We start from the raw sequence: 21496 nt of genomic DNA, 5'->3' as shown, positions 1-21496 counted from the left end.
CCGGGTGGACAGTCTGGCTCCGAAATGAAGCTCGCTGACCCTGTGTCAGAAGCGGGGTTGCGGGAGAGCACACTGAGAGTACGGGGTGGAGGGAGAGAGACAGGTAAAGAGGAGAGAATGGCACAACTCCAGAGCACTGGGTGTAATCTAAAAGAAATGTGAAACCCAGCACCGATTCAGCAGAGCGGAATGGGACTTTATTCCGAAATGAAAATGAAATGAAATGAAAATCGCTTATTGTCACAAGTAGGCTTCAATGAAGTTACTGTGAAAAGCCCCTAGTCTCCACATTCCGGCGCCTGTTCGGGGAGGCTGGTACGGGAAATGGCAGCTCTCACTGTGACCTGGAACTTTGTTCCCCCTCAGTTGATGGATCCGACTCCCAAGGGGACACTACCCATGGAGACTGTGCTGACTAGGAGAGGAGACAATTACAGGCAGGATCAGTTCGTGCTAACCTCATGTGCCCAACTCTCCCTCTGGGCAGTGCTGTCTAAAACTCTGCTACGCCTGTGTCACTACTCGATACGTCGTGTCTGGGGATTGCTGCACTATGATCTCTGCCCCTTTCGTCAATTCATGTTTAAAAGCATGATGGGGCCAGAGCATTGGAAACTGTGCAGCAGCTGCTCGGAGCTGGCCTCGAGGGTGGTGTCAGTGGGGGGCAGTGAACATCGCTCCCTCTCCCTGCACAACCGGTCATTGATATACACCACTGGGTTTACAAATATTCAATCAGTCTGATTCCACAGCCAGTGTGGGGTGAGGTTTCAGCACAGAAGGCTATTCAGCCCCTCAACCCTGCCCCAGGGCTAGCATTTCAACTGGAACTGCTTCCCATCTTCCTGCTCTTTATATTCACCTCTTAAAAGCTGCGACGGACGTGTTTTTTAACAACAGCTTTGATCACTTATTTCACATTCCTTTGCAGGAAAAACCTCTCTCTCTTCTTCCCCTTTTCACCCAGTAATAATCCTGAGCTAATTCCCCCGGTTAGCAATTCACCTGCTGGATTAGATTCACCACTTTTTAGTTCCAGCGATCACAGCTGTAGTTTTGGAAGTTATGCAGCAGTCTTAGTGAGTGCACCCCCCCCCCCCCCCCCCCCCCCATCCACAGCAGGATGATTCTCCGTGAGCACCAACTGGGGCAGAATCAGGGGCAGCACAAGGGGGCAATAAAGATTTTATTCTCCCTCCTTCCCTCCCTCTTTCAGTGACCCTGGGGAAAGCTGTGCGCTGTCAGAACCTTTGCATTGCAGCACTTTGAAAGGTGCAACATCCAAGCAGCACAATTAATATCGCAGAGATTTTAGAATTGCAAAAGTCAACTTTTACCAAAGCCATTTCTGCTTTTCAGGCCTGAAACAAATCCGGTTAATTATTTTCCCCGGTTTCTTTTCCTTGAGGAGGTGAAGTTAATAATTATTCATCATATACGAGCTTCACCAGTATCCGCAACTGGCTGTTCGGCTCTGGGAACCATCAGAACCTGGGCTGATCGAAATGCACAAAGTCCCCCCACCCCCCCCCAGAGTCACCAGCACAGGAACCACAGCACACATTCCCCTTCAGGGATGTGAAGGCCAACTTTCCCCTCAGCCCAGGTTGGGTTCTGACACTGCATGCTGGGTCTGTAAAACCATCCAGTAAAACGGTGACATGCCGGAGTCATGTCAATACACAAATATACTGGTTCATCCAGTTTTAAGTTGGGAGCTAGGTGTTGCCACAAAGCATTGGTTACAAATGTGCCAACCTATTGCACCCAACCGAGAAAGGCGAGGGGGGGGGGAAACGAGGTCATGCGCAGGGGAGGGGGGGGGGGGTCTCCCGGCAAGGGCACCGGGCTCCCAACAAGGGGGCCTCCAGCGGCGTGGGAATGTCTCAGTGCTGGACCCACTGTGAGAATCTGGCTTCTGCCTTCACAATGTTGCCTGCTCTTTTTACAATCATTACAATTAGAAGGAGGGACACGAGAGAGAGACGATGGACTGGGCAGACTTGACAGGAATCATTATTCATGGAATCTTCTAAAATAAAGCAAGGAAACGCAGCCCTGGAATTACAGCCTCTCCCGAGACCATCACTGTATTTGGCCCATGTTCAATGACCAGCTCAGATCCCAATTAGTTACTCGAATAGGACGGCAGTGCCCAAACTGGGCCCGCAAGTCAATGGAAACCCCCAGTGATCATCATGTTCTAAATGTCACCAGCAGATCCTGAGACAAGACCTGTATCAAAGTACACCAGAGTCAGCAAGGGGCGAGGAGCAACACAACACTTGTGTCACTTTGATCTATGAGACTGTTCCTGATCCTGTGTTATCCCAATATAGGGTTCATGCAGTCAAATTGCATTGCATTTTGAAGATTATCTATTGCAGACCCAATGCAAAAGTAAGGAAAGTGCCTCCAATCTCAGGCACAGTCTCAAATCGCTGCCTGGGCGATTACTGCTGCATATCCTCTTCCTCATCCTTGCTGTTTTCTATCAACAGGAACCACTTCAACCGGTCTGGCAGAGGCAAAGACTTCACTTTGGCATCCAACGGAACGGGCCTCAGGAGTCGCCGAATGTCCACCCTGCACAGGTGCTTCAGTGAAGCTGGAGAAAGGTCCAGCAGCTTCAGGGGCTTGGAGAGAGCCAGCACTTGGTCAGTGTAGATGGAGTAGGCTGCGGGTTTAACCTCCCAGCCCGGAGAGAGCTGGGGACGAGACACGCTGCCCATCATCAGCTCCAGGGCCACGTCAGCGCGCTGCAAGGCTTCTCGATGCGGAAGCATGGACTCTGGGCCGTTTAACAACACGCGCAGTCTCTCAAAAAGGAGGGCGAATCCGGACCAGCAGGTAGGGCCGTGCTCGGGACAATGGTTGGAAGCCCCAGAATCGAGGAGAACCCTGATGATGGGAAGGTGAACTTCAAACTGGTTGATGCAGGTGTAGATGAGGGAGTCCTCGGGCTGACAGGCGTCAGGTTTCGCGGAGTGAGCTAGCAGCAGCTGAGTGGTCTGCAGGCAGAAACGCCGGAGCGTCTCGGCCTCTTCCTGGTCTCTACCTTCCGTCTCGCCCAGGAGGAAGATGATAAATGTGAAGACATTGTCACCATCCATCATGTTTGCTTTCACATCAGCACCTAGCAAACAAGTGAACTATAGGTTAGATTTTCAGATAGAAGTAGGTTAAAAGGACCTGCATTTTTATAGCCTCTTTCAGAATCATAGGACGTCTCAGTGTTTACAGCCAATTCATTTTTGAAATGTAGTCACTGTTGTAATGCAGGAAATGCGACTGTATTTTACACACAGGAATCCCGCAAACAGCAATGTGATAATGACCTGATGATCTGATTTTGATTTCGGGCATGACTAATATCTAGTTCATCGTTTGTGTTGATATTTTAGAGGTGATGTTTAGTTCTGGGAAGATAATTATTGTGAAGGTAAGGTAACTAAAATGCAGGCCTTTCGAGAACCCCCAATAAAATTGCAGTTCAGAAGGTTTCCCATGTTTGTTTAATAGTCAGGATAAAGGAGATAGAGCCATAAAACAGTAGGTGGGCTTATTTAGCTGGAGAACTGGAGACCTGATGTCCACACTGCTTGCAAAGTGCAGTCCAGAGAGATATTTTGCTCAGGGATTAGAGTTAAACACCTCGGAAATAATTGATAGCTCTTTGTCTGACCGAGTACAGTGGAATGTGAGTATTCAGCTTTTTAAAAACTCATTAGTGAACTCTGAAAGACAAGTACGCATGCAGATGGGTGGAGCTTAAGAAGGTTCTTTGATTTGAATTTATCGGAGTTTTCTGCAGCAGGGGAAAGGGTCAATACAGAAAAGGTGTTGCTGTAAGCAGATCCAGGTAGTAAGGGCTCAGAGAAGCCCTGGGAGTCATTTGGTGCAGCTGAGGGTTGCAGTTTGGACCCTGTGTGGTTTGCAGCTCACAAATGTGCCACAGTGCAGAAGGAGGCCATCTGGCCCATCGAGTCTGCACCGACCCTCCGAAAGAGCACTCTACCTAGGGCCACTTCCCCCCCCCCACCCCTATCCCCATAACCCCACCTAACCGTTGGATGGGGCAATTTTATCATGGCCAATCCAGCTAACCGGCACATCTTTGGACCATGGGAGGAAGGCAGAGCACCCGGAGGAAGCCCACGCAGACCCAGGGAGAACGTGCAAACTCCACACAGTCACCCAGGGCTGGAATTGAACCCGGGTCCATGGAGCTGTGTGGTAGCAGTGCTAACCACTATGCCACCCACTTCAGAGAGAGAGAAATCAGACAGCATGAACTCGCTAAAGAAAAACTTAGGTTATGAGATGAAAGAGAATCCGATTCCAAAATGTTATATCATAAAGAATGGTCACGTGTTATCTCAATTAATTGAGGATGGCGTCGAGAGATATTTCATCTCGTTCGAAAAAGTGGCTACAAAGCTAAATTGGCTAAAGAACACCGACTCATTTTGCAGACTGTTTTGGTCGGGAAAGCTGTGAATATGTATCCCAGCCTTTCGGCAGAATGATCCTCAGATTCTGAGACACTTAAAACTGCGGGATTTGATGCTTACAAACTTGTCCCCGAAATATATCAGTTGAAATTTTGAAATTTTAAAGAAAAGCTGAATGAAACGTGTGTAGAATTTGTTTGGGAGGAAGAAATGTTGTTGGACTGATGGTTTCAGAATGTTGAGAAGTGAGACAGTTAATGATATCCGAAACAGCATCTCAATAGCTATTGGGTCACACCTGGAAGACCACGAAGCGTCTAATGTAAGGGAAGCAGCGGTTCGGGCAGGTGAGTATATGTCAGACAGCTAGGGGGCAGTAGATCTCCACTTGCAAACGCACAGAGAAGCTGGAGGAAAAGATTTTCGCTTTGAGAGAGACTGAAGTTGTTCTAGTCAAAGAAAATGATAATGTAGAGGATAAAAGTGATGTAAAGAAACCGGTATGCTTCTACTGCCATAAGACAGGGCATATGAAAGCTAATTGTCGGGTGTTGGATGGTAAACTAGTGGCAGTAACAGGGATGCTTTAGAAAAGTTTGCAGTAGAAAAGGAAATGGAAGCGGCTTTAGGTAAATACAAGTGCGAACCTTCCTAAGGAAGCAGGTGGTGGCCTTCCCGCTGCTGCCGCGAAGGGGGATACAAGATAGAGTAGTGTCCGGTACCTGGGTGGGGGAGGGGAAGGTGTCGGACATCTACCAGGAGCTGCTGGAGGCGGAGGAAACCCCGGCGGAGGAGCTTAAAGGCAAGTGGGAGGGGGAGTTAGAGCCGGGTCTGTGGGCGGAAGCCCCAAGTAGGGTCAATTCCTCCTCATCATGTGCTAGGCTCAGTTTAATAGTTTAAGGTGGTACACCGGGCACACATGACAGCGGCGAGGATGAGTAAGTTTTTCGGGGTGGAAGACAGATGTGCGAGGTGTGGGGAAGCCCAGCAAACCACGTCCATATGTTTTGGGCATGCCCGAAGCTTGGAGGGCTTTGTCAGGGGTTTGCCAGGGCAACGTCCAAGGTGCTAGGTACGCGGGTGGTGCCAAGTCCAGAGGTGGCATCTTTGGGGGGTCAGAAGACCCGGGATTCAGGGAGTGAAAGAGGCCGACATTCTGGCCTTTGCCTCCCTGGTAGCCCGGAGACGGATCTGGTTAATGTGGAGGGACTCGAAGCCCCCGAGTGTAGAGACCTGGGTTAGTGACATGACTGGGGTTCTCAGCCTTGAGAAAATAAAGTTTGCCTTAAGGGGATCAATGCTGGGGTTCACCCGGAGGGGGCAGCCGTTCGGCGACTTTCTCGGGGAAATTTAATTTAAAATGTCGGCAGTAGCAGCTTTCCGAGGGGCGGGGGGGGGGGGGGGGGGGGGTTGTGTTTGTTTGTTTGTTGTTATTTTCGGTGGTCTGTGATATATCTATTTTTGCACCATGTTAATGTTTAAACTTTTTCTGTTTTTGTTATAAAATTTTCCAAATACTTCAATAAAAATATTTATTAAAAAAAAAAAGAAAAGGAAATGGATGTTAAATCAGTGGCACTGGTGCAAGTGACCGGAATCTCCACTTAGAAAGCTGCATTAGAAAGTGAAGACGGTGAGAAACACATTTCATCGAATGCTTTTATCTCAGTAATAGATAGGGGTGCAGAGAATTATAAAGGGTTTACATTTGGAGGGGAAGTCACTCACCTTTTGTCCAAGAGCCTGGAAAGATTGTTATCCCGAGGGATACTGGTTTGGCTCGGAGTTTATTGTTAGCAAAAGATTTAGATGTTATTCAGGAAGTTCACTCAATCAGAATGTTTCTTAATACAGGGTATTGGAGTCATTGAGGTCTGCAGCTCAGGAAGGGTCGGCAGTCAATGAGGTGCTTCTGAAGTGTTCTCACCATTGCCGATATCCGACACACTAGGCAGCCTGGGCCCTTCTCCTTGACACACCCACAGGAAAGGCCAGTGTGTTCAGGAGAGGGCTGCGTGGGGAGTGAAGGTTAAAACAACGTCCCGTTAACGTACCCCTTTCAAGAAGCAGCTTGATGTTGTCAGTGTTGTGGACCTGCACTCCATCACTGCTGGCCAGCGAGTGCAGCAAGGCTGATTTACCTGCGAGAGAGGGGAGGAGAAGTTTAACTGGAAGGTGCGAGCACAGACGAGATTTCAAAAATAAAGGAATAATGAAAAGAGGACAGACCAGTCTTGTCGATGCCGTTAATGTCAGCGCCAAGGTCAAGGAGCCGTCGCAGGCACGGCAAACGCTCCACCTCCTCACTCGCCAAGTCTAGTGGGCTGCTACTGTGAACCTGCACCAGAGGAGAACCCACATTTTTATAGCGCCTTTCGCACACCCAGAACGCCCCAACTGTTTTACAGCCAAGAAATGTTGTTTCTGTTGTAATGCAGGAAGTGGGACAGTCAATCAGTGCACTGCACAATCCCACAACAATGCGATAATCACCAGATAATGTTTGTACAAACATACACGTTTGCAGCAGGATTAGGCCATTCGGCCCCTCGAGATTGCTCATCCTTTTGAGAAGATCATGGCTGATCTTATTAAGATTGTGGTCTCAACTCCACTTTTAAGCCTCCCCTCCCACCATACCCTTTGGCTCCCCCTCGTCAGTCAAGAATCTATCCAACTCAGCCTTAAAAACATTCAATGGCGCAGCCTCCACCACTCTCTGGTGAAGAGTATTCCAACGCTGATCCCTCTGGCAAGCCACTCTTTACATCTTGCCAAACCGAAAATTACCATTTATCCCGAATCTCTGTTTCCTGTCAGCTAACTAACGTGCTAGCCTCTACACCAAGAGCTTTGTTTTGTGTAGTAACCTTTGAGGTGGCACCTTGTCAAGTGCCTTCTGGAAATCCAAGTACAGCACATCCACAGATTCCCCTTTATCCACGTTGTTTGTTTGTTACTTCCTCAAAGAACTCCAGTAATTTAGTCAAATAGGATTCCCTTTCACAAAACCAGGTTAATTCAGCCTGATGGCACTGAGATTTTCCAGGCGCTCTGCTATAATCTTGCAGCATTTTCTCTATGGCAGAGGTTAGGCTAATTGGTCTACAGTTTCCCGATTTCTGGCGCCCTCCTTTCCCGAATAGAGGTCTTGCCATTCTCTATTTTCCAATCCGATTGGAATCTGCGGAATTTTGAACAGTTAAAACCATTGCACCCACTATCCCTGCAGCCACCTCGGTTGAATGCCATCCGGTCCTGGGGACTTGTCAACCTTTAGTTTTAATAATTTTCTCAGTAACCTTTTCCTGATTGATTAAAAACATTTTTTTAAAGTTCACCTGCCTGGTAGCACAGTGGTTAGCACTATTGCTCCACATCGCCAGGGACCCGGGTTCGATTCCCGGCTTGGGGTCACTGTCTGTGCGAAGTCTGCACGTTCTCCCCGTGTCTGCGTGGGTTTCCTCCGGGTGCTCCGGTTTCCTCCCACAAGTCCCGAAAGACGTGGTAGGTGAATTGGACATTCTGAATTCTCCCTGTGTACCCGAACAGGCGCCGGAATGTGGCGACTAGGGGATTTTCACAGTAACTTCATTGCAGTGTAATGTAAGCCTACTTGTGACAATAAAGATTATTATTATCCTTCCCATTTATCTCTTGATTTACAATTATTTCTGGGATATTATTTGCAGCCTCGACACTACAGTGAAGACAGACAAACGCATCTGTCACTTTTATTTTCCATTCCTAATTGCCCAGATTCTCTCTCTCTGGAGGATCACTTTATTCTTTTCCTTTTGCCTGTAGAAACTTTTACTCTGTTTTTATCTTGCTAGCTATCTTTCTCTCATTCGCTAATTTTTCCCTCATTTTTGTCATTCTTTGCTGTTTATTTATATTCTGACCTGCTACTAATTTTCATGGAATTTATGTTTTTTGTTTCAATTTAATACCATCTTTACCTACCTTAATTACCCACCTCCAGAGTCTTTCTTTTTCACTGGAATATAGCTTTGTTGAGCGTTAAGAAATATCACCGTAAATGTCTGCCACCACATCGCTTAACCTAATTCCCATATTCACTTTAGTCAGCTCGCTCCTCATGCCTTCAGAATTGTCCTTATTTAAAACACTAGTCTTAGACCCACTCTTCACTCCCTCAAACAGTTTGCAAAATTCAATCATGTTATGATCACTGCCACCTCGGGATCTTTGCTAAGAGATCATTAATTAATTCAGTCACATTGCACATTACCTAAATCTAGAATAGCCTGCTTTCTGGTTGGCTGTAGAACTTACGGCTCTAATAAACTGTCCCGGAAACAGTCTATGAACTCATCTTCTAGACTACCTCTGCCAATGTGATTTGTCTAATCTATTTGTTGATTAAAATTAGCTATGATTATTGCTGTCCCTTTCTCATGCGTCCCTAATATTTCTTCCTGCACACCGTCCTACAAGTGTGGTTACAGTTCGGGGGCCTCTCAAATACTCCCACGAGTGACTTCTTACGTTTACTATTTCTCATCTCTATCCATACTGATTCTGCGTCTTGACCTTTACAACTAAGGTCAACTCTCACTATTGTATTGTCATCCTTAATTAACGGAGCTATCTTTTCCGACCTTCCTGTCCTTCCACAAGGTCAAGTATATATTGAATGTTCAGGTTCCAGCCTTTTTACACAGGAACAAGGAGCAGGTGGGCAATTCAGCCCTTCGAGCCTGCTCTGTCATTCAATCAGATCATGATTGGTCTCTTTTTAGGCATTGATTGAGGGACAAATATTCGGCAGGACATCGGGGAGAACTCCCTCGCCCTTCCGTCAAATAATGGCCATTAATGGGATCTTTAATGTTCAGCCCAGACAACAATCAGAGACCAGGTTTAACGTCTCCGCTGAAAGATATCGGGCAGGATTCTCTGTTTTGCCGGCGCCCGGGGGTTTTCCCCGACGGCATGGGGCTGCCCCACAATGGGAAACCCCATTGACTGGCCGAGCTAACGGAGAATCCCGCCGGCGGGTCGAGGCAGAAAAGTAGCGGGGCGGGGCGGAGAATCCAGTTCATCATTTCTGTGCTGCACTGGGAGTGCCAACTGGCTTATGGGCTCGAGTCTGTGAGGCGGGAAAGGGAACCCAGGCAGTGATGTGCTTGGATAGTTTAGGATTGAATTCAGAACAGTTGCTGAGGTCTTTCTTACCCGGTCCCTCTTGTTGATGTCGGCTCCATGCCGAACGAGCAGTTCCACCACATCGGGCTGATTGCGCAAGACTGCCACATGCAAGGCTGTGTAATATGTGACAGGATCTACAGAGAAGACAACACAGTCATTGCTGGAGGAGACCCACCAGACAGAACCAGTCAACACACAGCTCACCCAGCGTACCCCACCAGACAGAGCCAGTCGACAACGCACAGCTCACCCAGCGTACCCCACCAGACAGAGCCAGTCGACAACGCACAGCTCACCCAGCGTACCCCACCAGACAGAGCCAGTCGACAACGCACAGCTCACCCAGCGTACCCCACCAGAGCCAGTCGACAACGCACAGCTCACCTAGTGTACCCCACCAGACAGAGCCAGTCGACAACGCACAGCTCACCTAGTGTACCCCACCAGACAGAGCCAGTCGACAACGCACAGCTCACCCAGCGTACCCCACCAGACAGAGCCAGTCGACAACGCACAGCTCACCTAGTGTACCCCACCAGACAGAGCCAGTCGACAACACACAGCTCACCTAGTGTACCCCACCAGACAGAGCCAGTCGACAACGCACAGCTCACCCAGCGTACCCCACCAGACAGAGCCAGTCGACAACGCACAGCTCACCCAGCGTACCCCACCAGACAGAGCCAGTCGACAACGCACAGCTCACCTAGTGCACCCCACTATACAGAGCCAGTAGACAACGCACAGCTCACCCAGCGTACCCCACCAGACAGAGCCAGTCGACAACGCACAGCTCACCCAGCGTACCCCACCAGACAGAGCCAGTCGACAACGCACAGCTCACCTAGTGCACCCCACTATACAGAGCCAGTAGACAACGCACAGCTCACCCAGCGTACCCCACCAGACAGAGCCAGTCGACAACGCACAGCTCACCTAGTGCACCCCACCATACAGAGCCAGTAGACAACGCACAGCTCACCCAGCGTACCCCACCAGACAGAGCCAGTCGACAACGCACAGCTCACCTAGTGCACCCCACCATACAGAGCCAGTAGACAACGCACAGCTCACCCAGCGTACCCCACCAGACAGAGCCAGTCGACAACGCACAGCTCACCTAGTGCACCCCACCATACAGAGCCAGTAGACAACGCACAGCTCACCCAGCGTACCCCACCAGACAGAGCCAGTCAGCAATGCACAGTTCACCTAGTGTACACCACCAGGCAGAGCCATTCGACAATGCACAGCTCACCTAGTGTACCCCACCAGACAGAGCCAGTCAACAACGCACAGCTCACCCAGTGTGCAACACCAGACAGAGCCAGTAGACAACGCACAGCTCACCTAGTGTACACCACCAGACAGAGCCAGTCGACAATGCACAGTTCACCTAGTGTACACCACCAGACAGAGCCAGTCGACAATGCACAGCTCACCCAGCGTACCCCACCAGACAGAGCCAGTCAGCAATGCACAGTTCACCTAGTGTACCCCACCAGACAGAGCCAGTCAGCAATGCACAGCTCACCTAGTGTACCCCACCAGACAGAGCCAGTCAACAACGCACAGCACACCCAGTGTGCAACACCAGACAGAGCCAGTCAGCAATGCACAGCTCACCGAGTTTACCCCACCAGGCAGAGCCATTCGACAATGCACAGCTCACCTAGTGTACGCCAGTAGACAACACACAGCTCTCCCAGTGTACCCCACCAGACAGAGCCAGTCAGCAATGCACAGCTCACCCAGCGTACACCACCAGAGCCAGTCGACAACGCACAGCTCACCTAGTGTATACCACCAGACAGAGCCAGTAGACAACGCACAGCTCACCCAGTGTACACTGTCAGACAGAGCCAGTAGACAACGCACAGCTCACCTAGTGTACTTCACCAGACAGAGCCAGTCAGCAATGCACAGCTGATCTAGTGTACACTGTCAGACAGAGCCAGTTGACAACGCACAGCTCACCGAGTGTACACCACCAGACAGAGCCAGTAGACAACGCACAGCTCTCCTACTGTGCCCCACCAGACAGAGCCAGTCAACAACGCACAGCTCACCTAGTGTACCCCACCAGACAGAGCCAGTCAACAACGCACAGCTCACCTAGTGTACCCCACCAGACAGAGCCAGTCGACAACGCACAGCTCATCTAGTGTACCCCACCAGACAGAGCCAGTAGACAACGCACAGCTCACCCAGCGTACCCCACCAGACAGAGCCAGTCGATAACGCACAGCTCACCCAGCGTACCCCACCAGACAGAGCCAGTCAACAACGCACAGCTCACCTAGTGTACACCACCAGACAGAGCTAGTCAACAACGCACAGCTCACCTAGTGTACACCACCAGACAGAGCCAGTCAACAACGCACAGCTCACCCAGTGTACCCCACCAGACAACCAGTCAGAGAGAGAGTTGAGAATTAAAATAAAGTTGGGCGGCACAGTAGCACAGTGGTTAGCACTATTGCTTCACAGCTCCAGGGTCCCAGGTTCGATTCCCGGCTTGGGTCATTGTCTGCATGTTCTCCATTGTCTGCATGGGTTTCCTCCGGGTGCTCCGGTTTCCTCCCACAGTCCAAAGATGTGCAGGTTAGGTGAATTGGCCATGATAAATTGCCCTTAGTGTCAAAAAAAGGTTAGGTGCGGTTACTGGGTTACAGGAATAGGGTGAAGGTGTGGGCTTTGGTAGGGTGCCCTTTCCAAGGGCTGGTGCAGACTCGATGGGTCGAATGGACTCCTTCTGCACTGTAAATTCTATGATTCTATGATTATTTTTGGTCCGTGGACCCATTTTCGGAATGTGCCTTTAAGCAGAGGACTCCAGCTGAAGCAGCCTGCTTACTAGGACAGTGTGATCCTAGCTTTTGTGTTTTGGAGAGGAGAAACAGACCCGTTGGCACGGAGGGAATCTTAGGAACCAGCTTTGGAGGACCTTAGTTCAATTAGTTGGCTGAGAAGCGGTGGGTTGGCCAGGGACAGTGTTCTGGCTGACAAGAGTCAGTGATTGGTTCCTGCCGGGTGGTTTTTCGGAGAGAACCTGTCAGAAGCCTCTAGACCCCCGAAGGGAGAGGAGCTGTGTGTTCTCCCTCGCTCTGCGGCTGGTTTCCTGCTGTCTCAGTGAGTCTGCAGTGAAGATCATTACAAAATGAAGGAAAAGAAAATGTCCAACTGAAGACCTAACCTTGAGAAAGAAACTAACTGGAAGACACCCGCCTGAATCTTTTATTTTTGATTAATATTTTCTTTACCTCTCAACCATCCTTTTCCTTCGGTTAGTTGTGTGTGTGTGTATATAGAGAGTGGGGAAGTGTAGAAAGTAGGGAGGGGGGGGTTCAGATACCAGATAGTCAGTTGGATTTTTTACCAATTTAATTATAATTACTGTTAATAATAAAAGGTTACTTACGTTTAAATTTTACAAACCTGGTCACTGTCATCAATTCGACTAACCCTAACCCAAGCTACGGGTATTAATATAAAATCTAGTTTCACCTGTGCTGTTACTCCGGACCAAGTGGGGCTGGAACTGACGGTTCACTAGCCCAGGGTGTAATAACACAGGACAGGCAGGATTGGCTCTGCTGCTTCGCCTTAGAAAAGAAAGGGCTGAGGGATGACCCGATAGACATCTTTGAAATAACGGAGGAGTTTGATAGGTAACGGTAGTGAAAGTGTTTCCACTTGTGGGTGAAACTTGAACTGGGTTGGGGTTTGGTGGGGCAGGGGGGGCATCAATATGTGACAGTCACTCCTAAATCCAATCGGGAATTTGAGAAGTCTCTTTACTCAGAGTGGGGAGAATACAGAACTCGCTCCCACAGGGAGTGGTTGAGGTGAACAGTACTGATACATTTTAGGGGAAGCTGGACAAACACACAACAGAGAAAATAATAAAAGGGTATATTATGAAAAAAAAAGATGTTGCAAATACTCACCAGGTCAGGCAGCATTTATAAAAAATGAATTTAGAGTACCCAATTCTTTTTTTCCCCAATTAAGGGGCAATTTAGCGTGGCCAATCCACCTACCCTGCACATAGTCTGGGTTGTGGGGGTGAGACCCACGCAGACACGGGGAGAATGTGCAAACTCCACACAGACAGTGACCCGGGGTCGGGATCAAACCTGGTTGTTAATCTTTCATTAGAACTGTCCCGATGAAAGGTTATTGAACGTGAAACATTAATTCTAATTCTCTCTCCACAGACGCTGCCAGACCTGCACCCTTTTTTTTGTTATAAATCAGATTTCCAGCTTCCATGGTAGTTTGCTCTTGTACAGAGGGACATAAGAACATAAGAACTAGGAGCAGGAGTCAGCCATCTGGCCCCTCGAGCCTGCTCCACCATTCAATGAGATCATGGCTGATCTTTTGTGGACTCAGCTCCACTCTCCGGCCCGAACACCATAACCCTTAATCCCTTTATTCTTCAAAAAACTATCGATCTTTATCTTAAAAACATTCAATGAAGGAGCCTCTACTGCTTCACTGGGCAAGGAATTCCATAGATTCACAACCCTTTGGGTGAAGAAGTTCCTCCTAAACCCCTTCAGCTCTGGGATTAACCTAGTGAATCTCCTCTGCACACCCTCCAGTGCCAGCACGTCCTTTCTCAAGTAAGGAGACCAAAACTGAACACAATACTCCAGGTGTGGCCTCACTAACACCTTATACAATTGCAGCATAACCTCCCTAGTCTTAAACTCCATCCCTCTAGCAATGAAGGACAAAATTCCATTTGCCTTCTTAATCACCTGTTGCACCTGTAAACCAACTTTTTGCGACTCATGCACTAGCACACCCAGGTCTCTCTGCACAGCAGCATGTTTTAATATTTTATCATTTAAATAATAATCCCTTTTGCTGTTATTCCTACCAAAATGGATAACCTCACATTTGTCAACATTGTATTCCATCTGCCAGACTCTATCCCATTCACTTAGCCTATCCAAATCCCTCTGTAGACTTCCAGTATCCTCTGCACTTTTTGCTTTACCACTTATCTTAGTGTCGTCTGCAAACTAGGACACATTGCCCTCGGTCCCCAACTCCAAATCATCTATGTAAATTGTGAACAGTTGTGGGCCCAACACTGATCCCTGAGGGACACCACTAGCTACTGATTGCCAACCAGAGAAACACCCATTAATCACCACTCTTTGCTTTCTATTAATTAACCAATCCTCTATCCATGCTGCTACTTTCCCCTTAATGCCATGCATCTTTATCTTATGCAGCAACCTTTTGTGTGGCACCTTGTCAAAGGCTTTCTGGAAATCCAGATATACCACATCCATTGGCTCCCCGTTATCTACCGCACTGGTAATGTCCTCAAAAAATTCCACTAAATTAGTTAGGCACGACCTGCCCTTTATGAACCCATGCTGCATCTGCCCAATGGGACAATTTCCATCCAGATGCCTCGCTATTTCTTCCTTGATGATAGATTCCAGCATCTTCCCTACTACCAAAGTTAAGCTCACTGGCCTATAATTACTCGCTTTCTGCCTACCTCCTTTTTTAAACAGTGGTGTCACGTTTGCTAATTTCCAATCCGCCGGGACCACCCCAGAGTCTAGTGAATTTTGGTAAATTATCACTAGTGAATTTGCAATTTCCCTAGCCATCTCTTTTAGCACTCTGGGATGCATTCCATCAGGGCCAGGAGACTTGTCTACCTTTAGCCCCATTAGCTAGCCCATCACTACCTCCTTGGTGGTAACAATCCTCTCAAGGTCCTCACCTGTCATAGCCTCATTTCCATCAGTCACTGGCATGTTATTTGTGTCTTCCACTGTGAAGACCGACCCAAAAACCCTGTTCAGTTCCTCAGCCATTTCCTCATCTCCCATTATTAAATCTCCCTTCTCATCCTCTACAGGACCAATATTTACCTTAGCCATTCTTTTTTGTTTTATATATTTGTAGAAACTTTTACTATCTGTTTTTATATTCTGACCAAGTTTACTCTCATAATCTATCTTACTTTTCTTTATAGCTTTTTTAGTAGCTTTCTGTTGCCCCCTAAAGATTTCCCAGTCCTCTAGTCTCCCACTAATCTTTGCTACTTTGTATGCTTTTTCCTTCAATTTGCTGCTCTCCCTTATTTCCTTAGATATCCACGGTCGATTTTCCCTCTTTCTACCGTCCTTCCTTTTTGTTGGTATAAACCTTTGCTGAGCACTGTGAAAAATCGCTTGGAAGGTTCTCCACTGTTCCTCAACTGTTTCACCATAAAGTCTTTGCTCCCAGTCTACCTTAGCTAGTTCTTCTTCTCATCCCATTGTAATCTCCTTTGTTTAAGCACAAAACACTAGTGCTTGATTTTACCTTCTCACCCTCCATCTGTATTTTAAATTCCACCATATTGTGATCGCTCCTTCAGAGAGGATCCCTAACTATGAGATCCTGAATCAATCCTGTTGATAGGATGGGGTGAAGGGGAGGAGGATGGGCAGGAGACTTGCAGGCAGCAGAAATGCCAATAAGGAGCAGTTGGGCTAAATGGCCTGATTGTGTTATCTACAGTCTGGGTAATTCTCTGCGCAGAAACGGAGTGAAGGAGCTGCCCCCTCCGCGCACCCGCCCCGCCTGCGCCCCCCGCTACCCCTCCCCATGCCACACCTCCCCCGTCCGCGCCAACCCCCCCCCCCCCCCCACCCTCCCCCCTGATGATACAAACCTTCAAAGTTGAGGTCAGCTCCATGCAGCATCAGCTTCTCGGCAGCACTGGCCAGTCCAGCCTCAGACACTTTCAACAGTGAGTAACTGACAGCTTCTTCGTAGAAGTCCGATTGTGACTCTCTCTCCAGGAGTTCTAGCAGAGCTCGGGGGTCTGGCGCACTCACAGGGCCCACACTGCAACTCAACCAAGCAAACATTAACAGGCGCTGCCAGTCAGAGTCAATCTCCCTTTTTTTTAGAAATATTTTTATTCAAATTTTTACATATTTTCAACAAGCCCCCCCCTTACAGAAAAAAGAAAAACAAAGAACACATAAATAAACATCTTACAACTACATCACGAATTCCCCCAATATACAAACCCCCCATTAAGCAATAAAAAACACAGCAGAAAACACAAAGTACACCCCCCCCGGGTTGCTGCTGCTGACCACCTCCTAATCCGCTAGACAGTCTAGGAACGGTTGCCACCGCCTGAAGAACCCTTGCACAGACCCTCTCAAGGCAAATTTTACCCTCTCCAATTTAATGAACCCTGCCATGTCGCTGGTCCAGGCTTCCACGCTTGGGGGCCTCGCATCTTTCCACTGAAGCAGAATCCTCCGCCGGGCTACCAGGGGCGCAAAGGCCAGAATACCGGCCTCTTTCGCCTCCTGCACTCCCGGCTCGTCCGATACCCCAAATAGTGCCAATCCCCAGCTCGGCTTAACCTGGGTGTTCACCACCTTAGACACCATCCTCGCAACGCCCCTCCAGAACCCATCCAGCGCCGGGCACGCCCAGAACATATGGACGTGAGCACCTCCCACACCTGTCTTCCACCCCAAAGAACATGCTCAGCCTCGCCCCTGTCATATGCGCTCTGTGAAGAACCTTAAATTGTAACAGGCTAAACCTGGCGCAAGAGGAGGAAGAATTAACCCTACCCAGGGCGTCCGCCCACGTACCCTCGCCTGTCCCCTCCCCAAGCTCCTCCTCCCATTTACCCTTTAGCTCCTCCACCGAGGTCTCCTCCTCCTCCTGCATCTCCTGGTAGATCGCCGACACCCTGCCCTCGCCAACCCACAGCCCCGAGAGCACCCTATCCTGGATCCTGAGTGCTGGAAGCAGCGGGAACTCCCTCACCTGCCGTCTTACAAACGCCCTTACCTGCATGTATCTGAAGGCATTTCCAGGAGGAATCCCGAATTTTTCCTCCAGCGCCCCAAGGCTCGCAAACGTCCCATCTAAAACCAGGTCCCCATCCTTCTAATTCCTGCCCTGTGCCAGCTCAGGAACCCTCCATTCATTCTCCCCGGGACGAACCGATGGTTCTCCCGGATCGGGGACCAAACCGAAGCCTCTACCTGACAGTGCGGCACTCCCTCAGTACTGACCCGCCAACAGTGCAGCACTCCCTCAGTACTGACCCTCTGACAGTGCAGCACTCCCTCAGTACTGACCCTCTGACAGTGCAGCACTCCCTCAGTACTGACCCGCCAACAGTGCATTGTTCTCCAGAGCCAACGAGGAGAATTCATTGAAGGAAATGGAGTTGTGAAAGGTTTGATGAAGTTTCGGGCAGATTGGTGCCAAGACAACAGGCAGTTACTGGATATTTTCTTTTGAAAAGTTAATGAATGGAATTTGAGAGTCCAGCAGGCCCTCAGTGCCCATTGCTAATTGCCCTCGGACCACGTTACTGTTCTGGAATCCATGTGGTGATTGTACCTGATCAGAAAGCCCCTTCCCCAAACCCCCACAGGCGTAAAGTTACTGGACAACTTGTCTCACTGACCTGGCTGGGTTTCCATCGCTGCCCTCTCTGCTTGCCTCAACTAACCCTGCGACCCTGAGAATTTCATCAACAAGCGGCTGATACTCGAAGATGATGCGGCGGAATCCATGCAGGTAAGGCATAGCTTTCCCACTTTCACTGAGATGCAGCTAACATAAAGCACATCGTCTGTGGAGCAGAAACAGGGAGCAACATGAGCAATTGAGAGCAAGATACACATTCAAGGGAGCAATTTAGAAACATACAGAGCGTGCCCGGTAGGAAAAGACTCTCCAGGTTCTGATGCAACCAGCTCATCCCATACACAGACCAGATACCTCGAGTATTACAATATCCACTCCCCACCCCACCATGCATCATCTGTGGGCGAGGCAGGAAAACAGATACAAAGTTAGGGCAGTTAGCAGCAATAATCTCCCCCCGGCCCCGGCACTGTACATGGTTAAAATGAGTCGAGGAGGTTTGAGCATTGAGGAATATCTTTGATACAAGGTGATTATCATAGAATTTACAGTGCAGAAGGAGGCCATTCGGCCCATCGAGTCTGCACCGACTCTTGGAAAGAGCACCAAGGCCAACACCTCCACCCTATCCCCACAGCCCAGTAACCCCACCCAACACTAAGGGCAATTTTGGACAAGGGCAATTTATCATGGCCAATCCACCTAACCTGCATGTCTTTGGACTGTGGGAGGAAACCGGAGCACCCGGAGGAAACCCACGCAGACACGGGGAGAACGTGCAGACTCCGCACAGACAGTGACCCAAGCCGGGAATCGAACCTTGGGCCCAGGAGCTGTGAAGCAATTGTGCTATCCACAATGCTACCGTGCTGATCTCTTGCCTCAGCCAGTAACCTCTTTCCACCGGAATTAGTTCAGTGGATTAGTCTTCTCCGCACACTGGCTTGTTCCTCAAGTTCACTATTTCAAGGGAAAGAACCAGCTCCTGAAATGTCACTTTGATTTGGCCCATCTGTGACCCAACATTGTGGAGTCCTGGTCCTCGCTGCCAGAGTTTGTTATACCTTAGTTTTAAGGTCTCCAAGCCCCTGGCCGACTTACAAAGCTCAGCAGCTGCAGAGTCACCAGAAACAATTTTTGGACCTCCACAAAGGTTCAGGTCGGTAAGGAGCAGGAACTGCAGAGGAGTAAACATTGGAGACCCCCCTGAGGTAATCGGTGTGGAATCCTCTGGTTAGTCAGCTCTGGATCACCAATACCAGAAAGAACTGGCAGAGACCTGGCAGTAATCCGTTTGCAACCCCCATCCCAACAGAGCCCATCCCAGCAGGGCTCAGCCCAGCAGAGCCCATCCCAGCAGAGCTCAGCCCAGCAGACCCCATCCCAGCAGAGCCCATCCCAGCAGAGCTCAGTCAACCCAGCCCAGCCCATCCCAGCAGAGCTCAGTCAACCCAGCCCAGCCCATCCCAACAGAGCCCATCCCATCAGGGCTCAGCCCAGCAGAGCCCATCCCAGCAGAGCCCACCCCAGCAGAGCCCAGCCCAGCAGAGCCCAGCCCAGCAGAGCTCAGTCAACCCAGCCCAGCCCAGCAGACCCCATCCCAGTAGAGCTCAGCCCAGCCCATCCCAGTAGAGCTCAGCCGACCCAGCCCAGCCCATCCCAGCAGAGCTCAGCCCAGCAGAGCCCATCCCAGCAGAGCTCAGCCGACCCAGCCCAGCCCATCCCAGCAGAGCTCAGCCCAGCAGAGCTCAGCCCAGTAGAGCTCAGCCCAGCAGAGCCCATCCCAGCAGAGCTCAGCCGACCCAGCCCATCCCATCCCAGCAGAGCTCAGCCCAGCAGACCCCATCCCAGCAGAGCCCATCCCAGCAGAGCTCAGCCGACCCAGCCCATCCCAGCAGAGCTCAGCCCAGCAGAGCTCAGCCGACCCAGCCCAGCCCATCCCAGCAGAGCTCAGCCCAGTAGAGCTCAGCCCAGCAGACCCCATCCCAGTAGAGCTCGGCCCTGCAGAGCCCATCCCAGCAATCTGAATATTGTGAGCAGTTTGGGGGTATTATTGGGGGGGGGGGGGGCAGCGCCCGCTACACAAACTCACCTTCGCGGCCGGAAGCGCGGTGTCTAAATGCCGCCGGGCGGAGGCACATCCGGCGGCCCCGGGAGGAAGGTTCCGGATTCTTGGTTCCCTTGGCGGGAAAATTCGGATTCCCCCCCCCCCGAGGGAAAGAGAGGCTGGTCACAGGTCACACTTACCCCCAGACTCTGACCCCCCCAAATCCCCAAACTCAATCCCCAAACTCTGAACCCCCCAAATCCCCAATCTCTGAACCCCCAAACTCTCAACTCTGATCCCCTGAACTCCAAATTCAGAAGCCCAAACTCTCAATCCCCTGAACCCCAAACCTCTGAACCCCAAACACTGAAACCCCCAAATTCTGAACCCCACACTCAGAACCCCAACTCTGAACTCCCAAGCCCTGAACCACCAAAATCTGAATCCCCAAACACAGAACCCCAAATTTTGAACCCGAAACACTCAACCCTGAACCCCCAGACTCTGAAGCCCTAGACTCTGAACCCCATAAATCCCCAATATCTGAACCCCCTAAATCCTGAGACTCAGAAACCCCTAAATCCCCAAACTCTGAAACACCCAAATCCCCAAAATCTGAACCCCTTAAATCCCCAGACTCAGAAACCCCTAAATCCCCAAACTCTGAACCCCCTAAATCCCCAAAGTCTGAACTCCCCAAAATCTGAACCCCTTAAATCCCCAAACTCTGAACCCCCTAAATCCCCAAACTCTGAACCCCCCCAAATCCCCAAACTCTGAACCCCCTAAATCCCCAAACTCTGAACTCCCTAAACTCTGAACCCCCTAAATCCCCAAACTCTGAACCAATTAATTCCCCACACTCTGAACCCCCTAAATCCCCAAACTCTGAACCCCCTAAATCCCCAAACTCTGAACCCCCTAAATCCCCAAATGCTTAACCCCCTAAATTCCCAACTCTGAATTCCCAAACTCTCAATCCCCTGAACCCCAAAACTCTGAACCCCCAAGCCCTGAATCCCCAAACTCTGAATCCCTAAACACGGAACCCTGAACCCCCAAATCCTGAACCTCAAACTCCCAACTCTGAACCCCAAGCCCTGAACCCCCAAACTCATCAACCCCATAAACCCATACTCCGAACCTCTGAACCCTAAACTCTGAACCTGCTGAACCCCAGACTCTGAATCCCCCAAACCCCAAAACTCAGGACCCGCAAACTCCTGAACACGAGACCCTGAACCCCAAATTCTGAACCCCCAAACTCGAACCCAGACTCTGAACTCCACACGCTAAAACTCCAAACTCAACCCCCAAACTCGGAACTCTAGACCCAGAACCCCAAATTCTGAACCCCCAGACTCTGAGCCCTAGACCCTGA

At 49.9% G+C, this 21496-nt stretch overlaps 1 protein-coding gene and 1 long non-coding RNA gene across 3 annotated transcripts in view; both read right to left on the bottom strand.

Annotated features, from left to right (window-relative positions):
* The window catches only part of LOC140399337 (uncharacterized), a 47883-nt gene that overhangs the window by 1119 nt on the left and 25268 nt on the right, over positions 1-21496 (bottom strand). The window lies entirely within an intron of this gene.
* asb6 (ankyrin repeat and SOCS box containing 6) lies at positions 176-20223 on the bottom strand. Of its 2 annotated transcripts, none has more exons than XM_072488870.1 (7): positions 20161-20223; positions 18106-18273; positions 16327-16502; positions 9657-9763; positions 6684-6792; positions 6509-6595; positions 176-3136 (listed from the first exon to the last, which is right to left on the bottom strand). In XM_072488870.1, the coding sequence occupies exons 2-7, from the start codon at positions 18225-18227 to the stop codon at positions 2454-2456; spliced, it is 1284 nt and encodes a 427-aa protein (XP_072344971.1). In that variant the 5' UTR covers positions 18228-18273; positions 20161-20223; the 3' UTR covers positions 176-2453. The 2 variants fall into 2 exon arrangements, with proteins under 2 accessions (XP_072344971.1, XP_072344970.1); XM_072488869.1 differs by lacking the exon at positions 20161-20223 and adding an exon at positions 19170-19396.

This window comes from Scyliorhinus torazame, chromosome 22 (assembly GCF_047496885.1).
Source record: "Scyliorhinus torazame isolate Kashiwa2021f chromosome 22, sScyTor2.1, whole genome shotgun sequence".
Lineage (NCBI taxonomy): Eukaryota > Metazoa > Chordata > Chondrichthyes > Carcharhiniformes > Scyliorhinidae > Scyliorhinus > Scyliorhinus torazame.
The sequence above is the reverse complement of the archived record's forward strand: the minus strand, read 5'-3'. Positions and strand labels throughout refer to the sequence as shown.

Bases quoted from the DNA above. Each gene is read 5' to 3' on its own strand.
- asb6 (XM_072488870.1), bottom strand. From the start codon at position 18,227: ATGCCTTACCTGCATGGATTCCGCCGCATCATCTTCGAGTATCAGCCG. The intron at 9,764-16,326 runs GTTTGTATCATC...TCTTCTCTGTAG, and splicing joins AGCTGACCTCAACTTTGAAG to ATCCTGTCACATATTACACA. The intron at 3,137-6,508 runs GTACGTTAACGG...CTTGTTTGCTAG, and splicing joins CAAGCTGCTTCTTGAAAGGG to GTGCTGATGTGAAAGCAAAC.